Source organism: Megalops cyprinoides, chromosome 17 (genome assembly GCF_013368585.1).
Source record: "Megalops cyprinoides isolate fMegCyp1 chromosome 17, fMegCyp1.pri, whole genome shotgun sequence".
In the NCBI taxonomy this organism is placed as follows: Eukaryota; Metazoa; Chordata; class Actinopteri; order Elopiformes; family Megalopidae; genus Megalops; species Megalops cyprinoides.
The window spans coordinates 24,851,512-24,874,568 of record NC_050599.1 but is presented as its reverse complement, the minus strand read 5'-3'; the positions used below and the strand labels follow the sequence as shown (position 1 = coordinate 24,874,568).

The window sequence follows — 23,057 nt, the reverse complement described above, 5'->3', positions numbered from 1 at the left end:
ACGGGCAAACAGAGTGCCACTGGCTGGGGAGCCAAGCATAGTATGCAATGTAAACAGCGAGCAGACTTATCTCGTAGCCCGCGCGGAGGAGAAAGCTGCCCATGCCGGTAATTTCATAATGGCTGGGCTGGGTAGTCTTCACGTTGGCTATTCTTAGCCGCTCCCAAATTGTTTCTAATGTCATTGATTTCCGACGACCCCCCCCCCCCCCCCCCCCCCCGCCTCTTCGTGGTAAACACGTCTGCGTTCACGGCAATTTGCACTGCGGAGGGTAATGTGCACCGCTGCGGCGCGGCTCCCTCCCTGCGGTCTCCGTGCTGAGGGTTTGCTTGGTCTGCTGGGTGGCAGGGAGGTAATGTTAATTTTCTGATGTTAAAAGTACATTATTACATATGTATGCCTTGTATTGTATTACTGATTGTGTTATATTCAGGTGGACAAAGGATATATATGTATATGATCGCACTTATCACTCTGAACTGAAGGGCAAAATGGGGCTCTTATTGTGAAGGAACGTATGGGGAGTTGGGGGTTTTGGAAAAAAGAGAACATGGTGGTCACGATTAAAGTTTGTTGTCATTAAACTTAAAAAGAGCGTTCTTTTTTGTCGTGGAACAGGTAGAATCACTGAGGAGCTTGTGAGTAAGGAGGCTGCACGTTCAGATCCTAACTGCTGTTATGCCCGTGTGCATGGCACTTTACGGGAACAGCTGCCGTACACATCCAGCCGTGTGAGAGTGCAATTACACAAGCTGCGCACGCCAACCCATATACAGCCATGTGGCAAACTCTGCAGTCAGCAAAATAATAACTACAACAATTATGATAATAACTCAGGACAAAGGGGTAAAAATCTGGTAAAACTTCACTGTTAAGTGTCCTTAATAACTTCAATGTGTGTGAAGACAGTTATGCAAAGTATGAGAGAGTCAAAATGTGCGATTGTGATGACCCGAAAGGAGACATTACCAGCGTGCCTGTTCCCTGTTTTCATAATTAATCCCTAAGGCTACTAGCCCCCTTTAGGTCACATAGTCCTATATGCTATCTGTCCTCAAGGAAGAATGTCTAGACTGTTGCAGTTACTCTGAAGTGGTGTGGTATCAGAGCAGTTAAGTTCTACAATATACTGGAACAATACTGATGATGGGGCAGTGTGCAGCCCACCTTGTGGATCTCCTCCTTCTCCTGGCTGAGTGCTTTGACCTGCTTGTCCAGAGCCTTCAGCTTGGAGGCGGAGCTCTCGTGGTCCTGCCGCAGGGTGACCGCCTCCTCCAGCTGCTGCTCCAGCCTGTCAGAGTCTGCCGAGGGGGAGGAGAATCAGCAACAGGCTGGACGGACATCACCACCGACCAATAGCAATGGAGGGTTTAGATCTGCAAGAACAGCTACCTAGACTGTACCAGGATCAGTGTCATTATACTTTAATGACTCACTTTCAAGTCACTGGCCGAGTTGACCACGGTGCAAGATGCAAGGACAGTGAATTCAAGCCATAGTAACCAACAAAAGTCTATACTGACACTGTTTATCTTTCACAATGTAATACACTGCCCAGCGAATGATTCTAAAAACAGTTCTTGTAACCCCATTAGTCTTGTCTGAGGATTACATCCATCGTCTTTTCAAGGTGGAGGAAAGTGGCTCCAAAGGAAGAGCACTGAATCTCTTATCATAAATAAATTATTATTATACATTAGTAAAAAATTATTCCTTTATTCCGTGGTGGGTAATGAAGTAAATGCAGTTATATAATTTGAGCAGTTCAGCATTACAAGGATGACCCACCATCTCTCTGCTCTCATAAGCACGCTCAGCCAAAGCTGTTCAGCGTCCAGCATGATGTCATCTCCTGGCCCGAGTGGGCGGGGCTTCTCACCTGCCAATTTCTTCTTCAGCCGCTCAATTTCCTCGTTCAGCTTCTTCATCTCCTTGTCCCTGCCTAGGGTTCCCACCCCTCTGCCTGAGCCGGATTCTAGGAAAAGAGACAGGGGAAGATTCATCAGACTGTAAGGTCAACAAACAGGGGAAGGAGAAGGATGTCAGGGAGAAAACTGTGCTGTTGTGGATTAAGAGGTCAGTATAATGTGCAATTGCTGTTGTGTGGGTGTGGCCTGTTGATGGTGGGCGTGGTCTGGTGTGGAGTGGGTGTGGCTCCAGACCCCTCCCTCTTCGCACCTTGCAGTTTGCGGTTGAGCTCCAGCTTCTCCTGCTCCAGCCTCTTGATCCTCTGCTGGAAGGCCTCCACCTGCAGGCTGCTCTCGGAGCCCTCCTGCGCCTCCGCCGCCGGGCCGGAGCCGTCCCCCGCCGCGGGCGCCCCCCTCCTCAGGCAGCCCCGGTCGGAGAAGCAGCTGTCAGTGCTGTAGGTGAAGCCCACGAAGGGGAGGTGCTGCCCAGAGAAGCCAGTGTGGGATATAGGGGGAACGATGTCCTGCAGGAGAGCACAGACGGAGTCATGAGCCCTCCCCCCTTCAGACACAGAGCAGGAGCTGGGCTCATACCCTGAAGGTTGCAGGCTCCATTCCAATGTGGAACACAAAACTTCCCTACAAGTGCTTCAGTCAAGATCCTGCATGTATAAGAGTGTCTGATGAGCAAAAAATGCATACATTAATAAACTACACTGAATAACTGGATATAGCCTCACCACTAATCTGAGATCAGGTTATACCATATGGTATGTACAAAAGAATAGAGAGCGTTCCCTTATTGAAACATGGAAAGTACTACTACAATGCTGAGTGCATTGACAGCGGAAAAAACTACAGCATTCTGGGTAGGTGGAGGGTTTAGTGGGGGGTGGGGCGGGCTAGGATGTGGCGCACCGGGTTCTTGAGCACGTCGTCGTCCACGTCGAAGTTGGAGGTGTCGGAGGGCGAGCTGACTTCGGGGATGTAGGGCGCCTCGGTGCTGCGGATGTTGTCCCAGTCGATGCCGGTGAAGAAGGGGTGCGCCTTGAACTCGCCGATGCCTCTCTGCCCCAGCCGGCGCTCCCTGCTGCAGATCAGCCGCTGGATCAGGTCCTTGGCGTCCTCCGACACATCCGTGATGTGGGACGGGAACTGGAAGCGCTCCTAGTGGACAGGAGGGGGGGTGTCCACCATTTTAACTCTCACGTACCAAAGCTTTCTGCTTGTGTATTCCCTGCCATCCCTATATTCCAGAAGTTGATTTACTTGATGTATACAATGTAAAGGCATATGCTCTAACCAGCCTTTAACCATCAAACACAGTAGCAGGGAGGTTCGCGTGCTAGCTGATGTCACTGAACTCATGACATTATGTGGATTTAAATAAGAGATTACCTATTGCTTAGGAACAGTTTTCATTATTCCACAGTATTCATTCCCTTTATATTATTACATAATATAATATACATATTATATTATTATATTATTACACAGTATTCATTCCCTTAACTCAAGAGTCTTTGAGCAGGTATAGGTTCTCCAAGTGAACCAGGGTGTTCTCACAACATACAACCAAGCATGTTGTAGGTACATACGATGTATGTTTATGACTCCAGGAGAAAAACCTTACATATGTAACGAACAGAGGGTCAAAACTCCAACATACCACCAACAAAACTTACACTGACCTACCTACACTGATACACACACTGTTATAGAAATCTCATACAGTTAGAGCAATTTCACACAGGCTTACAGCAACTTCACACACTGTCATAACCATATTCGGTTACAATATTTAAAAATGAATCAAAATGTTTAGAGGACCAAATAATCTGATTTAAAAAGAAACAAGCTGAAATCAGACCCCCCCTCCTGGGTTCTTACTTCGTGGTTCATGATCTTGCCGTAGGTCTCCACCAGGGACTCTGCGTAGAAAGGCGTCTCCCCGTACAGCATCTCGTACATGCAGACGCCCAGTGACCACCAGTCGCACTCCGGCCCGTACTTCCCCATGCCGTCCTCCATGGCCTGCAGGATCTCAGGCGAGATGTAGTCTGGCGTTCCCACAGCGACTGAGGACTGCACCTGTGCAGGGGGCGAGAAGGATTTATTAAAAAATTTTAAGAGGAAAGAACACACTTTAGTTCCTGTTAACATGGTGTGGTGTACAGTACTGGACATTACCAGGTGACTGAGGTGAGGTCTCGCACAACTCTCAGTCACATGACAAAAATATGAACACAATCAAAGGTGGAACCTGATGTTTTTACTGAGCTTTCATTTCCTCATCACTGTTACTGGTTCTTCAAATACTGACCTTGCACAACTGAATCTTTGAGATGACAGGGTGTATAAATTCATGAACTTTGAGTTTAAGGGAACAGCAACTGTTTCATGTGGTTTCGCTAAAGGTAACTACACAGGCCTTACCACTCTGTAACAGCCTGCTGCCATTTGAAAAGTGGGGGCAGGGCTTGGTCAGTAGGGGGCAGTCTTTCCTACAAACCTAATAGAAAACCAATACTGGTGGTGATGGAGACACTGTACTGCACCTTTGGCTAGTCCCAGAGGACAGGAAATACCTGCTCAAGGGATCAGTGTTTAAAATCTGGATGCTGGGTCCTCACTAGTGGCACCATGTCATAGGGGGACAGGCCAGTTTGAGTCTTGACAGGGACAAAGCCAATACTCTGTACCCATGTCGACTTACAGTCTTACAATTTTAAACATTGTCCGTTTACAATGCAGGAAATTCTACTGAAGAAATTCAGGTCAACTGTCTCGCTCTAGGGTAGAACAGCAGTGCCCGGCTCAGGCACAGAACTTGCAACCTTTGGGACCTTAACCACTATGCCACAAAGCTGTCACGCGAATGTGTGCAAAGATGGCAGAACACACGTTGCTGTCCCAAGCACGCTCTCAGGCTCAACCGTTCATTTTATCCTCTTGGCCTTGGGGAGGAATGACAGCTGGAAACTGCTGAGCAAAGTGAATCTGTAATCGCTTCTGCTGCCAGCAGGGGCTCAGTGCACCCACAGAAGCAGAGCGCAGAAGCAACACAGTATCACAGAGCAGGATTTCAGTGTTCATAAGCAGGAGTGTGGAAGTCCCTGCTGAATGGGGGAGGTGCACGCCGTCAACCAATCAGAAGACGAGAAGCTCCCATCCTTGCACAACTGAGGGCCTGGTTGACATTGCTTGCCACGTTCAGCAGCGTGGTAACCTGTCAGGTCTTGTTTTAATGCTCTGTTGATTAAATACACCTCAGTCTGTGGGGCTGAGCCACGACTGAACCTCTCTGCATGGCGGTTATAGGCTGTGGACTAAGATCGCACTTAACGATGTCATCAAAACAGTCAAATTCCAACCAAAATCAAAATGTAGTCTAACCCCAAATGCAGCATTTCTTACACATAATACAAGATCATGCAACCAAAAATCATTTGGTTATTTTAAAAATGAGTTCAAGAACCGTTTTCACTCCCCAAAAACCCAAAGCTCATTCATAGGCTTTGTACCTGGTGTTTAATAGTTGTTTCATCGAATAATGTACCAATTCATCTTTTTAAAAAAACTGAGTATATAAGAAAATTAATGACAAGTTCAAGAGGCACAGCTCATGTAGCAGATAATCCACAAAGCTGAAGAACAAGATCTATACCACCACATGGCAAAGACTGGAGAAGCAGAATGCTTGACTGTGGCAGAATGTATGTGCCAAATGGTTATGGGAACTGTCACCCATAAATGCAACCTTTCTCACCTGGTCTCCGTTTGACCTTATGTTACTGTCCTCAAATGAACTGGCTCTGTGAGACGAGAGCATTCGCGTTCACCTGTGTCTGGGAGCCCAGAGAGAATAGTTCTTTCGGTTGCCAGCGGGAAGCTCCACCCACTCTCTCAAACTCACCGTCCCATCCTGCATCATCTTCAGACAAGAGCCGAAGTCGGCCAGCCGGATGTGGCCATTCATGTCCAGCAGCACGTTGTCTGGTTTTATGTCTCTGCAGAATGAAAAATAGAAGGGTGACTTAGTCAACACTTGACGAAAACACCATAAAACACAGAGCATTTCAAATAAACCCTCCATGACCTCATGGGGCCAGAACCCCTCTGTGTCCTCAGAGTCAGCACCCCCTCTGTGACCGCATAGGTTCAGCGCCCTCTATATCCTCACAATGTCAGAACCCTCTGTGTCCTCACAGTGTCAGATCATTGTGACCTCACAGGGCCAGAACCCTTTTAACTCACCTGTGAACATAATGCTGCTGGTGAATTGAGTCGATGGCCAGGACCATTTCGGCCACATAGAACTTTGCCATGTCTTCTGGAAGTCTGTCTTCAAACTTGCTGAGTAACGTCAGCAGGTCCCCTCCAACATAGTAGTCCATTACCAAGTACTGCAGACAGGAAAATACAGAGAAGTTATTCTGGTTGGCCTAACAAAGGCTACTGTAGCACACACACTAAAAGAAAGATAAACAGCTCTGGGACCTACAGGACAGTGGGATATACAGTCCATGCCAACTGTTTCCATTTCTGAAATTCTTTCGCACAAAAAGATCCTTTCAAAATTGCTATGCTGATAACATGTGAATTTATGATTAACAAAATAAACGAGGTCTTGCATTACACTTGGCTGTGGGCCAACTGTTCCCAGAGGCCCAGCGAAAATAGTCCAGAGTACCAATGAAAATGACTTTACCTACAAATTAAAGCTATAAATATTCACGTGTTCTCAGTGGATGTGACTTTGGCCAAGCATATTCAGAACTCATCGCAGTTCTCATTTTAACAGACATCGACGACATCCCTCAAATGGTAAACCACACGACCAGCAGGGCTAGCTGACATTAAGGCGCTCCAATAAGCCTCTGCGGACAAGCCGTTGGGCTCCCTCACCGCCCCCACACTACGGGGCGTGCCAGAAGTTCTATTTTTAGGCTGCATTCCCCATAGAGTCGGGCCCCGACCCAAAATCAACACCACCCACGACAGCGAGTCCATAGTACAGGCGGCCTGCTGTTCGGACACCGCTAAAGGTCACGCAATCTCAACACGCGCCGCCGGCCACAGAGCGGACACGCGTGCCTCTTAACAGCGTGTTGGGAATGAGCAGGCAAACATCCACAGCCCCAGAGAATGAACTTATGGTAACATAATATAAGCCACCCTGGTAAAGAGAATTTAAACTTTCTTTAAGGAACCAAATTGTCATACATTGGTACTGTCTGCTTGGTTATGCTAGCAGCACTCAAACTTTAAGGTCAGTCCACTGTTTCCACCAAAACAGTCCAGTGTGCCACTGGATCGTCAAAGTCACGTGACTATGATAGGCACGCGGGATTGGCTGGTGTGGTCCCACTGGGAGTAGCTCTTACCAGGTAGTTGTCGTCCTGGAAGGCGTAGTGCAGCTTGGTGATCCACTGGCAGTCCCCGTTGACCAGGACGTTCCTCTCCTCACGGAAGCAGGCTGTCTGTTGGGCGGCAACGACAGGTAAGGTCACATCACACACATTCTCACAGTCTCCCCCAATGTTCCTCCCGCCCCAGTGACCATTATTCCTAGCAACCAGTAATGGGATGGTGAGGTTTCGCAAACCCCAAGCCAGTTGGAGCTACCATGCGTGAAACTCCGATTTAAACCAATTATCTCCTGAGTGGTTCATACGAAGTGTTAAATGACAGCATGTGATAGATCTACTTCTTACGGGGTTCATGAAGCCCTGACTTACCTGTCAGTAAAAGAATCTCTAAAATAGAGACCAGCAACCCATCTCTCTTCCCTACAGCACAATCTTTGTCAATACACATTTTTATATTGAATTTTATGTTCACAGCTAGAACTTAATTGAGAAAAATAAAAGGCTGACAGCAAAACAAAAGCAAAAAAAATATATAAATGATAATTTTATTTGTAGTATATAGCAGAAACAATACTGGAGACAGTTTATTGTTGGTCATTGTTAACATTGTGCATTTATGTGAATATCCCCATTCATATTAACAGCAATGCTGTCAATGGAAAGGCTGGGGACCTGGAAAGAACTGAATTAATTAGTGGGTGATGTGTGTGCGGCTGCATGTTGGAGCTCCGCCCCTCGCCCTCTCCCTGCTCAGCTCTGAGTGACATTACGGGGATTGCGGGATTACTCATCAAACGGCAGCTGACAAAAGCTCTCCTGACAGGGCGGAGGTGCCTGGGCCCCAAGGCCCCGAGGATGCCATCAGAGATGACTGAGGGGGAAACTGGGGCGACGTGGCAGGGGTGTGAGAAAGAGCTTCCTCGTCACTCGGCCTCCTCATGATGTGGCTCAACGAGGCATGCTAACAGGACAGGAGTGGAAGGCCTCTCGACCAGGAGACCTGACAGCTAGGTAGAACTCGTCTGGGGGGGCGGTGGGAGTGGTTAAACATTTATTTATTTTGTCAGCCAAATTTAGTGAAATCGAGTGCATCTCTCCCTTACTTCTGCCCTCTTCAGCATCTCCCATTTGTTGAGGATCTTCATGGCGTACACCCGCTCTGTGTTTCTCATTTTCACCACTGCAACCTGGAGAAAAGAGAGAGGGATGGGGTCAAAAACCACAGACAATGCCCAATGCAGTTAAAACAAAGGACCCTGTCTCTGCCTCGTGTCCCTGTCAACTGAAACCCACATCCTGGAGGAGAACGGATTCTTTCAGTGGAAAGAATTTCTGAGAAGCTCAAAAGCCCATTAACAAAATGCACACTGTTAACAAAGCTGCCACCTGAAGCAGGAGACTAGCTTCTCCAGGCCCGGTGGCCTGAGTTTCCCTCCCCAGGCTGCGGTTTCAGTTTCAGAGGATGCCTTCCACACTGGGCTGACGGAAGCCCTTGGCACCAGGAACGGTGAGTCAGGACTGTGCGGGGAAACGACGCAGGGTATGATGGGAAAGGAAAGGGGGGAGGGTGTGGGTGTGGTGGGTGTCACTTGTTCAGGACAGGAAGTGGCACTGTGCTTGTGCTGGCTCACTCTGGCTGCCCAGCAAACAGCAGCACCCCTGCCTCACCCCCCCCGCCCACCCCAAACTCCACTGTGTGAGAGTTCTAAACTCTCAGCTCACTGTGTGAGCGTTCTTGTTGCTCCATCGGGTCACACAATAATGCCCACACAAAAACTAACAGGAACACAAAACATTTAGGGTGGGAAGCAAAACTGCTTCACATTTTCGGTCAGGGCAAGTGGATTTAACAGTCTTCACAACCCCCAGGTCCTCAGGTTCAGCAGCTCTGTGGGAAGAGACACCCTTCAACAAGCGACTCTTTGACAGTGACCCAAGTTCCCACTGAACAGCTCCTTATCGAGCAGTTAAACACTGACCTGAAATGCAGACCAAAAACCTGAGGACCTTCAACAGACAGCAATGTCCCAGAGGACACGGTAGCGACCAAAAGAGTGCTGCTTTCTGCTGAAAAGGTGACATCAGATATACAGCTCGAGACGTGCTATTGTGTGACCCTCTTCCTCTCTGGGGAAGCACTTAACTTCCTTCCACAGAGCTCCTCACATTTAACACAGATGAGAGGGTGCTGCTCTGCTCAGTGGAAGTTTTAACAGGAGAACCTGGCTCTGTGTACAATATCTATCCCTGCACAGGTTAATGGCTGCTCAAGAATAGCAGTTACCTATGATTGGCTGGCGGCTCAGAAAATACAGAGGCAGATTCAGTGAATGGGGTTATTCACGGAGAATGGCCTGACAGAAGTCACTGTCCTCAGCGCTCGTCGGGTGGGTGCTGGGTTTGTGTTTCTTGGACACCTTTCCACCTCAGTCTCACAAGCTGATTTTCAGCTCAGCAGAAAATGCTATCGGGGCCAGCCTTTTCAATGTCTCAGCACTATTGAACACACACCGGCACAGTAAAGATACACACTCTAATTAAGTCAATATGGAAAAACACACAGACACTCATACACACACACGCTCAGGACATACAGAGATATTCATAACAGCACACATGGCCTTACACAAAGCTTCACAATCTCATACATACACGCACACACGCATGCACGCACTTGCACGCTCTCTCCTCTATTAGAGCAGCCTTCCGCAACGCACCAGATAGCTTGACCTCGTTACAGAAACAGAGCCATCTCTCCGCTCGGAATCACTTCTTTCCCTCCTTTTTTTAGCTCCTTCCCTTCTTTGGACACAGATTTAGACCGAGCCTGTCGGCCTGTCCTGAATCTCCGCCAGGATTCCCCAAAGGAGAGGGGAGCAGGTCAGGGAGCTCTCACATAGTATGGAGCTAAACGACACCCCAGTGTACTCCAGCATAACATTCTACAGCATTGAAATAAACAAGACCCTACCATTCTGTCTCATAATGTTTTATATCATTAATCTAAACAAAACCTTACCATTCTGCCTCCTAACAGTGTCTAATGAAAGCAGGGCCCCTACACACATCATCATAATGTAAAAATTTATAGGGTCAAACTAAGCAAGGCCCTAACTCTCTTAATCACAACCTTCCAGCAGTGGAGGCTGATATGGACTAAATATCTTACCACCACATTTTAGACCTTATAGGTAATGATGATGGAGATTACCATATTTTAAACATTTGGATCAAGGTTTGTCCTCTGCTGCAAGAACGTAGTCTGATGGGTAACTGGGACAGAAAGCGTAGCTGAGCAACTTGCATGACAGAAAAAATGAAAAATCCTCATTTTCTGTGAAACTAATCCAACACCAATGCAAACTATTGCATGTTCATGCATTCTGCATAAATGGCTATTCTTAACTATTCTCAAGTTTTGTCACACAGAAACTGAATTTGCTGATAAATTCTATATTGTGGAAAAAACGTGCCAATATTTTTGCCATGTAGTTTCTGACATTTTTATACATTTCTAATACAATCAGACCCCATGACACCTAGAAAATGCAGCCTCACACTACACGCATATGGAATTTACACACCCTCTCCTACTCAACGCTGCAAGTGAATATGTAGCACCCACTGAACTGATTGAGTGATTGAATGCAACACAGCCAAAGACTACGCCTTGTGCAGTGCTATGAGTTAAAGGAAAAGACAGATTGATGTTACAGACAGTAACAGTTAAGGACACAGATCACAGCAGGTGAACGAATGAGTCTGATCGATCCTGCAGGCCAGAACACCAGGGACTGAAGGTTGGTGTGTGTATGTGGCAGCACCAGGATGGGGGAGGTTTTGAGTCCCCACAGATCTCTGGCCTGTGTGTGACAAGGTGTAGGCGCGTGCAGACCCCAGATCAGTTCCTTGGTCTGGGCGGATTAAATCGCCCTGGTGCTCTGAGTCAGCGGGGTTTATGTTTCAGAGCGGACGCTTTTTGGCAAAGCTTCCTCGGCTCGATGTGTCTGGATCCCCGTGGCGGAGAGCCAAAGAAACCATCTAATGCGGTTCATCAGTCGTCGCCTTCCTTCCGTGAGCTGTCAGCATCAACACGCTGTCAATCAAGCAGGAAGCGCAGACACAACCGCTATCCTCACAAAAACGCTGCGGCTGACAGACAGGAAACTCCACACAGAGTAGCGGATTCCCGGGCAACATGCACTCACACATGCTCACTCACGCTCACTCACACTCACACATACTCACATGCTCACTCACACTCGCATACGTACACTCACACAGGTGCACACACACACACTCGCACACACATACTCACTCATACTCACACACACACTCACTCAATCACACACACTCACATGCTCACTCATACTCACACACACACTCACTCAATCACACACACTCACATGCTCACTCATACTCACACACAAACATATTCCGCACAGACATGCAGTGAAGGTGTCACACAGAAACAACAGGCATTTTCTACACTCGTAGAACCTGTACATGAGCGTGCAGTTTCCTGCTAAAATGTTTAAAAGAAAAAAAAAAAAAAAAGTTAAAAAAAGTGTAAAAGTGTTCTGCCCTCTAACAGAGGCACCTGTCTGGTTCAGACTCCAGTCCCAGATCATGTGGGCAAGACTACCAGGAAACACAGCATACTCGTCCCCAGGCCATGTGGGCAACATTACCAGGAAAAAGAGTTGACTCAGTAGCAGTCAATAAATGTACCGCACTCCAAAGCCACAAATGGAGCGTACAAACTGTGCCCGAGGAAAATGACTTGTGTCATACGTGACTCTGAGTCACATCTGAAGCCATTTCGCTGTGTCCTGAGACAGGGCTATCAACTGCATGACACTGACCAGTCCAGATCTGCTGCGGTCTGACTTTATGGGTGAGGGAGGGAAGTGGGCGTGGTCAGGGGGAGGGGCATATGCCTCTGCAAAAGAGCAGCCAGGACACACAGTCAGAAGACTTCCCAACTGACTGCCAGTCATACTCTGAGGAGGGTTGGGGGGGGGGGGGGGGGGATTTTTTGGCATCAAGGAAGTGCTGCTTGGTTCTGCACTCTGCCCTGTGGGTGCATCTATTTGAGGAAAACGCGATGTCTCACAAGCACATTTCCTCAGACGGACAATCTGCTCCTCCCAGGCCTTCTCTCTAACACTGACCAGAAAAAAGGAGGCCATTTTATATTTTCTGATTATCATTACTATTATTATTATTATTATTATTACTACCCCCCCCCCACCTTCCTGTCATTGTGCTGGACAGGGGGGCGGAGTGCAGGTGGGGTAAAGTGTGCGCGTGTCTCGATCATTTATAAGGGATGGAGGAGTGTGTGGCTGAGGGCTGATGGGAGCACCCCATCCCACCCCGGCCTCTCAGACAGACGATCTGCTGCGTTCCCGCACTAATCCTTCGCCAGCGCTTCAGGTCATGCCAGGCCACACCCTGGCCCTTTCTCCCGCTGCCGCGCACTGCGGCCAGCAGATGGCACTGCGGCGTACCGCGGTTTCTCATAGCGGTGACTTCCCTGTGTGCTGTTAGTGTAAACATAACTCCTTAGGACCACATAGACCCACCCACAGGCCCAAAAGAAGCCCTATTAGAAGTTTGGACACACCCTATACATGGCCCTCTCACTGAAATCAGTCAGTGTTTAACTATGGGATGGCATCATTATACATTACGGATTTAAGAAACCTGAAGCTGCTACAGCCAGTCAGTTTTTGCATGTAGATTTGACAGGGATAATAATAATCTTCACAACAGAGGCAGCTAAAAATATTAAATTCTATCCTCTCTCCTGGTCTTTGTTCCAGGAAGGATCCATGGCAGGGGACTGGCTGTTGTTTTCCAGGAACTGCTTTGTGGTCTATGCAAAAAAGCCCGCAGGTACAACACAGTTAATACAGACACAAAAACACATCAGATCATCTTTTAGAAATGCGGGGATGGGGTAATCTTTTCAGAGCTTAATGTTAATACATGCTGATGTTAATTGAGCCCAGCAAGTGTTCTGCGGTTTGGAGAGGGGGGTGGGGGGGAAGAAAGCCTGACTCGCAGCAGATGATACAGACCAGTCATGAAGGGACTTGCAGAGCGCATTCCACAGGAAGTTCAATGAGCGATCCCAAATTCCCTAATCTATTCCATCCAACTAGCATTCACCAGCTCGCAGATCTGCTTCACTCGAATGACTGATCATTAAGCTCACAGACCTATCCCGTCCAATGAGCACCCGCAAATGCACAGATCTATCCCATCCAACGGACAACTGCAAACTCACAGATGCAAAGACAGCAGAGATTTGACTTACAGTCTAGGGGGTTGCAGAGAGAGAAATGGTGAATAGAAGGAGACTGCCTGAGATGAGAGGAAAAAGATGCAAAGGCCTACGGTCTGAGAATTGATCTTGTGACTAGAAGATTGAGGGTTCAGATTTCAAGGGTTCAAGCAGACACATACATAATCTGAATAACTCTTCAACGAATAACCAGCTGTATTAATGCCAGATATTTCAGTATTAAATGGTGATGTGAATTACAAGGGAAGGATAGACTGAGCGTTACAAAGTGAAGAAAAAACTAAGAGGTAGAAAAAAAGTGGTGGCATCCCACACCTCTGAGCCCAGAGCTCTGAATCACATCAACCTGCGAGCTGACAGCTCTGTAACCCACCAGCAATGGCTTGTAAGTACACTGAAATCTAATATACATCTAAAATCTGAAATGAACTCCGCTGTGGATTCATACACCTGGAAATGGCTGGATGTGAGGGCTGGAATATCTGTACAGTCCTTCACAGTAGTTATGGGGTTTGGGGTTCAGACGGTAAAGTAGCAAACTCCGGTCTTGGTCCTCACCTCTCCGAACGCTCCTCTTCCGATCACCTTGAGCATCTCGAAGTCGTCCCTGTGCAGGCGCATGTCCTTGACTGAGGTGGTGAATGGCTTCACTGCACCGTGGGGAGAGGAAGGGAGGGAGAGGGAGAGAGAGAGAGAGGGAGAGATAATTAATTCCACAAAGCCGTGTCGGGCCGTCAACACTCCTCTGCAGAAGCCTGAATTCACCTTGGCGTTGCATTTTGGGTCAATGGACAGAGCATGAGCAAAAACAACAACAAAAGGCCGACCTCAGACAGCCTCGGGGACCGCTGCAGCCTTGTTCTGCACACTGCAGTGAGATCACCGCTACCAGGAAATGCATGCTGGGAAATTCACCCTCACACCTGCAGCATCATCATCATTTTGGGTAGCGGCAGTCTGTCCATACAGTCGAGTGCTGAGATTTTCATTGGAAAATGTGAGGCACACACTGAGGCAGAAAGTGGCACTGTAGTGTGGGGCAAACGGACAAAGACGACACACAGGCAGGAAGTGCCTTCCCATGGTAGGACATTCAGACAGGAAGTGCCTTCCCATGGTAGGACATTGAGACAGGAAGTGCCTTCCCAGTGGTGGACACACACCGTGTAAGACTGCACTGACCGATGCAGAGACACAGAGTCAGTAATGACTTAATCACACAGCAGGGTGCGGTTAGGCAGACATCAGCTGCTTCATACACCATTACCAACCACAGCTTCTTAAAAAACTGATAAAATACCACCCAACCAAAAGCTCCCAAAGTGAGCTTCACATTCAAGGGTCCTCATGGTGTTAACGGTAAACCCTCTCCCATATCAGTAAATCAAACTTCATTTTTCATGAAAAACTTAAGGATTCCATGCTGAAGTCACCAGCAGTAATTGTGTGCTGTCCGGAAGTGGATTTGACCAACTGGCTGTGTGGTGGGGGATATAAAAAAAGACAGTGTCCAATTAAACAAGGCAAGACTTCTGCCTGTAGCTTAATCATCCATACACCTGCACTGGATCATTCTTACTTCTGACAGAGCGTCTCAAGCTGTCACGTCCCGCGCTTTGCAGTACCCCTGGGATCCTGGGCTTCTGCCTCAGCCCTTTGCGGTGGAAGCACCACCCTCAGTCTGCAAACGGGCGTGTGTCAACTCAGCGACCGCACCACACTGACAGGAATGCAGGGGTGGGTGGAGCCGACGGGACTCGTCCCCCCCGTCCCCCCCTGTCCCCCCCGTCCCCCCCCCCCCGTCCCCATACGGGTGATTGACAGGGCCCTCCCCGCAGAGTGAGCGCAGAGCGGGGGTGGGAGGGGGCTGGACACGCGCTGACAGACGCCTCAGTGCCGCTGGGGCGGGGCGGGGTTGGTCAGCTGTTCGCGCCGAGTGGAAAAACCAGTTATGCCTTTGTGTTTCTGGAGCGCTGCCTGTCAAAACCAAGCAGAACTGAACAAGTGTGAGCAGTGGAAAGTATGGGCCCGTGCCAGCACGCCACTGCTCTGCCATTCCGAACACCGGGCTTTTGGAAGCGACTGCCATGCCACAGTTGCTCCACGGATAACCCCTTCTTAACCTTTACGTTACATTACATTACTGTCACTTAGCAGACGCTCTTATCCAGAGTGACTTACACAGGTCACAGTCTTTACATGTTATCTATTTATACACTTGGATATTGCACCTGGCAATTCTGGGTTAAGAACCTAGCCCAAGGGTACAGCAGCGGTGCCCCAGAGGGGAATCAAACAGCCCTTATGAACTCTGCTCCTTACCACTATGCTACACTGCTGCCCTGTCCTAAATGAATGCTGGGCGGTGTGGGCTGTATCATGTCCTGAGTTTGCTGAACGAGTGATGGCAAGATATACCCATCGCTGTTTGCTATAAAGCTACACACCACACGCTTCCCCTCACAAACTGTACAGATATTACTTGATCGCTAACTGGCATGACTTGTAGGCTTCTACTGACCTCATGCTTCGGTCAGACTGAAAAAGGCAGGCTAGCTCACCACCCTGGAAAGTTCCCAACCTAAAAGCAGTCCCTATGTTTCCAGAAGTAAATAAGCCATAATAATTCAGTCTAGACACCTTTGTTTCCACTCAGTGAACGGTTCACTCTAATTTCATTATTATAATGATCAGACCTTTCTTATTACAGACAGGTCTAATGCATGAATTACCCCTGCTGTTTAGATGCTTACTGGCTTACCACTGGAGCAGTACTGTGTTTATCATTACCCTATAACAGACATAAAATAAACTCAAAGGAAATGTTGCAGGTTGCTTGGAAAATGGAATGATAAATAAATCTGGCTTTTTGATTGTTTTTGTCTGACATATCACACACACCTGTCTATGCTAAATTAAAATGGAACGACATCTCTCAAATATATCCCCAAAAGTTTAAAAAGAGCTATGACCCCTTGACTGAGTCCAGCACCTATGCGCGTGCACACACACACACACACAGTCACTTCACCACAAGGGAACAAAGCTTGAATCGTCTGGCCACAACCACTTCCTCTTAAACACGTGCGCTGCTTAAAGCAAACTTTCCACGGAGCTCTGAGTAAAACGCAGCCGCTCATCAGGGGGGCTGAGGAGGTCTCTTTGTCCAGGGGGGCTGTGGCAGGCGTGGGCAGCTCAGCCACCAGAGAGCCACCCACACTGGGCCTTCTGTTCCACTCTGCTGGGTCAACGGCTCACAGCTTAGCAAAGGAGGCCTGCTTCAGTCTGGAGCAACATTTTGCACCCATTCAAAGGCTTGAGCCCATATGGGAGAAAGTGCAATTCTGTCAAGGGCCGTCCCCTTCTTTGCTCCCTTAAACCCACTGTGCCGTCCAATGAAATTCACTGGCCTCCTATGTCATTGCTAATCACAGCATGAGAACTCCACTGGGCGCGTCAGCAATGTAACCGTGATAGAAGTGGATATTCTATGAATCCATGAAGACTCCATAAATATCAGCTAGCTTTATGAGTCATCCAAGCCCAGCTCTGCACCAATGGGCCTCAAAGCCATACCAGACAGTTTTAACCCACTAGAAATCCCTAATAGATATTAACTATAATCCATTTTCATCACAGGGCTGTTTAGACAAGGATGGCGCTAAACTTCCCCTCCGCCCTCACTGTGTGTATGTTGGCCGTGGATGCGCTGTTCTTCTATTTAAGGACATACTGGAAGCAAGTCTCTCTGATTGGACTTTTTTGGTAAAAACACCTTTTGAAATGAGTTTTTACCTGCTGCTTGGGTTGGGCTGGTCGGCTTGTAAAGCAACTTGTCACATCTTGACTGAGGGCATCCCAAAATCTGATCCCTGCGCAGTCGTCCTTACGACCCAAAGCTCCGCCTCCCCCAAAACTGAACCCGATCTCTTCGACCCCTCTGCGCCGCCCCACCCCCCAACCACAACCCCAGACTCCAGACCCCAACCGACCAGCACCCCTGCCACTCCTCAGTCTCAGCCCCCAGCTCTCTGTAGTCCACAGCCTCTCAGAGACACCCTAAAAGATGGCGCTGTACTGCCAGTCACTCTGGCCCTCACTGGAGAGAGGAAACAGCCAGGACCTGGCACGGCCGTTCCTGCCGAGGGCCCGGCCTCCCCCTGCTGCTCAGAGCAGGGGGGTGACGAAGGGCACGTGTGTCTGAATTCCTCACCCCGGCGAAACCCGATTAAGAGGATAAAGGCCCAGTCGGGCTGCGCTCGGTCTGCGTTCTGCCTTAGCTTACCGCTCCCACAACTTTTAACACGGCTCAAGGTCTTTTCAGCAGGCTTAGGTGCGCTACCATTTTAAAATGCTGATTATCTCCTCAAGAAACATGCACAAGAAAAAAAGGCACTGAGGGTTTATGGGAAATAGAGGCTTGGCCTCCAGGCTAACAAGATGACATTACGAACAAAAAAAACCTCAAGGAACCTGCAGATGGCTGCGAACCTTTGCTGATGCTAGGTGCAAAGCTGATATTACACCTGTGACTGTGATTTCTGATATCACAGTCCTCCGATTCTGATATCATTCTCAGCTGAAGCGGATATCACAGTGAATTCACAATCAGCAGATCTACCCACCATCTCCTTTGCTTGTACTCCAGCCAAAGCCTTCTTCCGCCTTGATAGACTTAATGTATAACTTTTTCAGTCATTGTGAGCTCAAGGTGAACACCTGTTAATGCCGCTGAACAGCTGGCAAAGCCAGGTGGATCATGTGATGTTTATGAGCCAGCATCACACACAGACCAGCCCGGAGGAAAGGGCGGTGAAAGGAGATCGACCTGTTTTGGACACAGCTCTGCACACCTTGGCGAACACAGCGGTCTATGTCTATGCAAACCCATACCATGCATAAACAACCGCCGCGACACACGCGACAGAGAGAGGCCTGGCCGCACACGCACGTCTGCTCCAGCGGCCTCACACCCAACTTGCGCAAGAGCGCAGTTACCGGGCGGGGTTCCCAGGGAGGGGTCACCCGGAGGTCGAGTCCCAGCCCCGGGCGCTTCGTGTTCAGCACTGTAAGGGGCGGCTCTCTCTCCCGTGCGCACGGCGTGTCAGAGAGGCCCACCCCACCTCACCCCGCTCCCCCCCTCGCCCCCACCCCCGGGCCACGGTCCCCACAGAAAGCCTTGCTCCTGCTGGTGCTGGAGAGAGCAAGGACGTTTGGTGCAGGAAGAAGCCTGTTCCTACAGTACGTTGGCTGGGTGTAGCCATCCAACTGCCGTCTCTTTCCAAAGCAACATTTACCTCTTCAGCCACTATGCACCTATCAGTATTGAAATCAGTGTTACCACTACTTTACTGCTGTTACTGTGTCATATTTCATACCGGTAGCCCTATTTTGTCAATACTGCTAATTGTAATGTCATGCCACTGAATCTTTGATATTTATTTTCCTGGTCGTTCCTGGTGACATCTGGTTATGTTGTGTAGATTGTGTGAAATACAGACCAATATGCTCATCAAAATTTTAACTGAACTGTCTTCATTCTGACGATTTCTCATAATTTTGCGAAAAGAGAAATCTCTGATTAAAATGTGGAAGTGACAGCCGTCTGTCCAAATGAAGCATGATGTCACACTTCCCTGAAGGATCAAACCGAGTTCCCCCGGAGGACTGTCATCTCTCTGTACATCATTTATTGGCCTGGGTCGCGTGTGTCCGTCTTACACCTGAACACACCTTCACAGATCGGCGATACGCAAAAAGGAGACACTGGATTGTTCTGAAAAATGCTAACAAATGTAGTTCCAGAAAATTGTTCACATTTTATTCAGGTGTGCTTTCTTGGCAAATACTGCTTTGCTTGGCAAACATTAACCAACCATGTATAACCAGGTACCAAGCGTAACTGTTTGTATGTGAAAATGTCAGCCGTGGAAATCCTGAACGTGCCTGACAGTCTGACCCTTTTATACTGGAGAAAGTGAGCCAAACCACAATGTCTACTGTTTTACCCAGTGACAGTCACCTGTGGGCTGTGGCATAAAGGCCTGTAACCAGAGGCTCCCAGGTTAAGACCCTAGTTGGGATACTGTAGCGTACCCTTGGGTATGGTAGTGAACTTTTCAATAAATAATGACACCGGTCACGATACGTGACCTCTGACCTATGAGTGAACGACTCCTGTCCCAGTAAAGATCCAGGCTGAGCATCCGGGCCCCTGCCTGTGCCATTAATGCATGATTAAAATGGCCCGGCTCATTAAAATTAACCAGGCTCATTTCCCCAGCCAATGGCACTGAATGACACAAATGGGTTATTAAACATTGATGGAGCTGTCAGGGGCGGCTCTCGCCACGTGCATTAGCAGAGGGAATGGGCCGCCAGCGTGGACTTAATCCCACATCCTGCGCCAGCTGCCGCTCACCCCCCCCGGCCGACAGACCTCCAGCTGGGTCGGCTGCACTCCGGCAGTTCCCCCATCTCTCCCTCTCCCCACCCCCCTCACCCTCTCCGAGCCCCGCCCTGCCCCGAGGTAGAGGCCGGGGCAGCCGTTTCGCTGGGGCTCCCCGCAGCGCGAGATATGGTAGAGTTTCACAGACAGGCCCCATGTGGGGACTCCGGGGGACAAGCTTTACACACCCTGAGAGAAGCCGCCCCGCTCCCCCCTTTCTGCTGCATACAGAGAGAGAGGGAGGGAGATAGAGAGACAGACACAGAGAGAGAATGGAAGACAGAGGAAAGAGAGAAACAGAGACAGTGAGCAATAGAGTGACAGATGGAGAGAAGGAGAGCTAGACAGAGAGAGTAAGACAGAGAGAGCACCATGTGCAGCCCTAGCAGACTGTACAGGAGAACATCATTTTAAAAAAGAAGTGGCGATGGCTTCACTGGAGCCAGGAAACAGAACCAATACATGAACGGGACCTGCAACCGCCACAGTGCAAGACCGGTTCCTCAACCTCTACAGCGGCAGGCTTCTGCCCTCGAGCTCACAAATGCAGGCTCTCATTTCCCCTTCTGCGGGCTGCACCGCGTGTGGAAAGGAAAGTGAGAGTTCGCAACCTCAGACTCCACCGCAGCCCACTCTACAGACAGGGAGGTGACATCACCGCCTCTCACCCTCAGAGCAGGTGTGATGTCATAATCAGCAGCAGCTCCTCTGGGTAAACACACTGCAAAACCGCATTTTGAGCACACATACATACATGTTTCATTGAACCATGTTCCTTTCCTTCTTTCAACCATAATATTGCCTTCAGAGGGTGGGGGGTGGAGGTGTTATTGCATGGTTGTGATGTACATCAATAAGGCAAAAAAGTTTTGCTGATAAAAGCTGATATGGGTGAACACCAGGGAAAGTCCTTAGGACATCTCAGCACATGCTGAGCACAAACCTATTGGATGGTCTGTGCAAGGCTGGTCTCTGAATGTTTGGCATGTTCAGCAGAAGCTCCTCCCTGGTTTTCCTTTTTCTCACAGGATGACCGCAGCCCCTCTCTACAGCCTCTGAATTAGCAGCAGATTTACACCCGATGCAAGCCCTGTGAAACGAGACCCTTCCCTATCTTGCTCTCCATTTGCGGTCAAGCGTGGAAACCCACCATAACAGAACTAATGTCATGGCGCAAAGTGCCCTGCAAACGAGTCCAGCGTGCTACGAACAGGCCTCTCTGATCTCGCTTTTCCGGGGGCCAATCTAAGAGCTCTTCCTCATCCTCGGCATCCCTCCTCAGAAACTGGACCAGCTCAGACGGACACAGCCACCTCACAAGCAAAATAACAAACCAAGGCAGACCCCTACACTCCCAAACGCACAGTGCATTGCAAAATAGGATGTCAAACTAACACAGTGGGTCAATTTCACCAGCTGGGCTCTGTCTTTGTACCGGAGTAATACGTTACATTAACATTACTGTCATTTAGCAGACACTTGTAAATGGAGCCTCGTACCTTGACTCACTAACAATACATGCAGTGATGAACACAGTAAGCCGTTCTGCCAAATTTTTACTTCTGCAATTAAATGCACAGATCCTTTATAATAAAACACTATAGGCACCTTCAAATGTCCTTACTACTCGATGAAAATAAATAGATCTCTGAAAAGAATGAAGGAAAAAGAGGGACGCTGGTGAGTGTTCTGTCGAAAAATACAGACGAGTGGCCTGTTCTGTCCAGGGAAACCGTCTAGGCTGTAACGCACTCATTACATTCACTCACCCAGGGTGACATCCTCATATTTTTTACATTACCCTCTTATACAGGCAGATGCTTTCTGAGGCATTTGGGGTACAGCAGCATGTCTTGCCTGCGAAGTGAACTGGCAAGCCTCTGGTAACAAGCCCTGCTACTCCCCACTACGCCACGCTGCTACCCTGGCCTCCCACATTCCCCAGGAAAGGAATTGTTTGCATTAGAAGTGCTGCGCTCAGTGAAGGAGAAGGAGGCCAGGGCACGCGATGAGCGTTCTCCACGGCTGCGTGTGGTACGGGAGAGCGGGGCGGGGCAGGTGGCGGCAGAGGGAGGTGCCAACGTGACAGGCACGGTGGAGGATCCCATCCAACGAGGCAGAAGATTAGCCCCCTGGGCAATATGACAGAGCTGCCGTTAACAGAGCTCCCTTCGCAGGTCAACTACCCCCATGGCTGCTTGTGTGCCTACGTTATCGGAACGTAAAGATTTAAATGTAGTTTTGACCTGCTCTCTGGTGTGGAGGCCCTTTGTCTGACATAGGGGGGAACCTGCAAGAAATGGTCGAGAGCCTGGTGGCACACTGCAGCACTAATCTGTGTCACGCCTGCAGCCTAGATCTGAGGAGGAGGAGGGGGTGTGTGTGTGTGTGTGTGTGTGTGCGCTGTGGGAAGGCCCAATGGCACAAGCTTGGTGCTGGGGCAGAAATCAGCAGGAATGAGTGGAATTCTCCCTGGTCAGACTTTCACTGCAATCAGGTCTCCAGCACTCCTGAGTCAGTTTAAAGCAACACGGCGTACCACCCTGCCTCCACGACCATCCCAAATGCACAGAGCAGCCGTGACCGGCTAGCACACGGATCCACCTCAAACCTATCAACACCCACCAGAGCCAACAACAAAAGAAAAAAAAAAAAACCCTGGAATGATTTAGTGTGCAATTGCTCCCTTTTATGTTTCTCTGGTGCCCAGGCTCAGGCTGCCTCCCGCCCCCTCCCGACGGCAAGCCCGTTCCTGTATTCCCATTCTCAAAGCGCCGCTGTTGCGCAAACGATGTTCGCTCTGTACCGAGCCATGGCAACCCATGACGAGCGGATACGCGAGGCGGGTAACAGGAGTGCTCATTCGATACACTTCTCCCCTCCTGAAATGAAATCGGTGGCGCATTAGCGCAACGGGGGAGAGGATTCGGCCAGACTAATCTCCCAAATATCCCCGAAATCTGAGCAAAAGGTGGACGGCGGTGGGGAGGGAGGCCAAATCCATTCAGCCCAGTCTG

At 49.1% G+C, this 23,057-nt stretch overlaps 1 protein-coding gene across 4 annotated transcripts in view; it reads right to left on the bottom strand.

Annotated features, from left to right (window-relative positions):
- LOC118791885 (serine/threonine-protein kinase MRCK beta-like) overlaps positions 1–23,057 on the bottom strand; it is a 49,841-nt gene that overhangs the window by 20,658 nt on the left and 6,126 nt on the right. For all 4 annotated transcript variants that reach the window (XM_036549380.1, XM_036549376.1, XM_036549377.1 and 1 more), the window contains exons 2-11: positions 14,151–14,242; positions 8,383–8,466; positions 7,295–7,390; positions 6,165–6,313; positions 5,824–5,917; positions 3,798–3,998; positions 2,826–3,074; positions 2,179–2,431; positions 1,880–1,975; positions 1,168–1,301 (exon numbers count right to left, since the gene is read on the bottom strand). In XM_036549380.1, the coding sequence (XP_036405273.1) occupies positions 1,168–1,301; positions 1,880–1,975; positions 2,179–2,431; positions 2,826–3,074; positions 3,798–3,998; positions 5,824–5,917; positions 6,165–6,313; positions 7,295–7,390; positions 8,383–8,466; positions 14,151–14,242 (1,448 nt within the window). The remainder of the gene's footprint in view (positions 1–1,167; positions 1,302–1,879; positions 1,976–2,178; positions 2,432–2,825; positions 3,075–3,797; positions 3,999–5,823; positions 5,918–6,164; positions 6,314–7,294; positions 7,391–8,382; positions 8,467–14,150; positions 14,243–23,057) is intronic.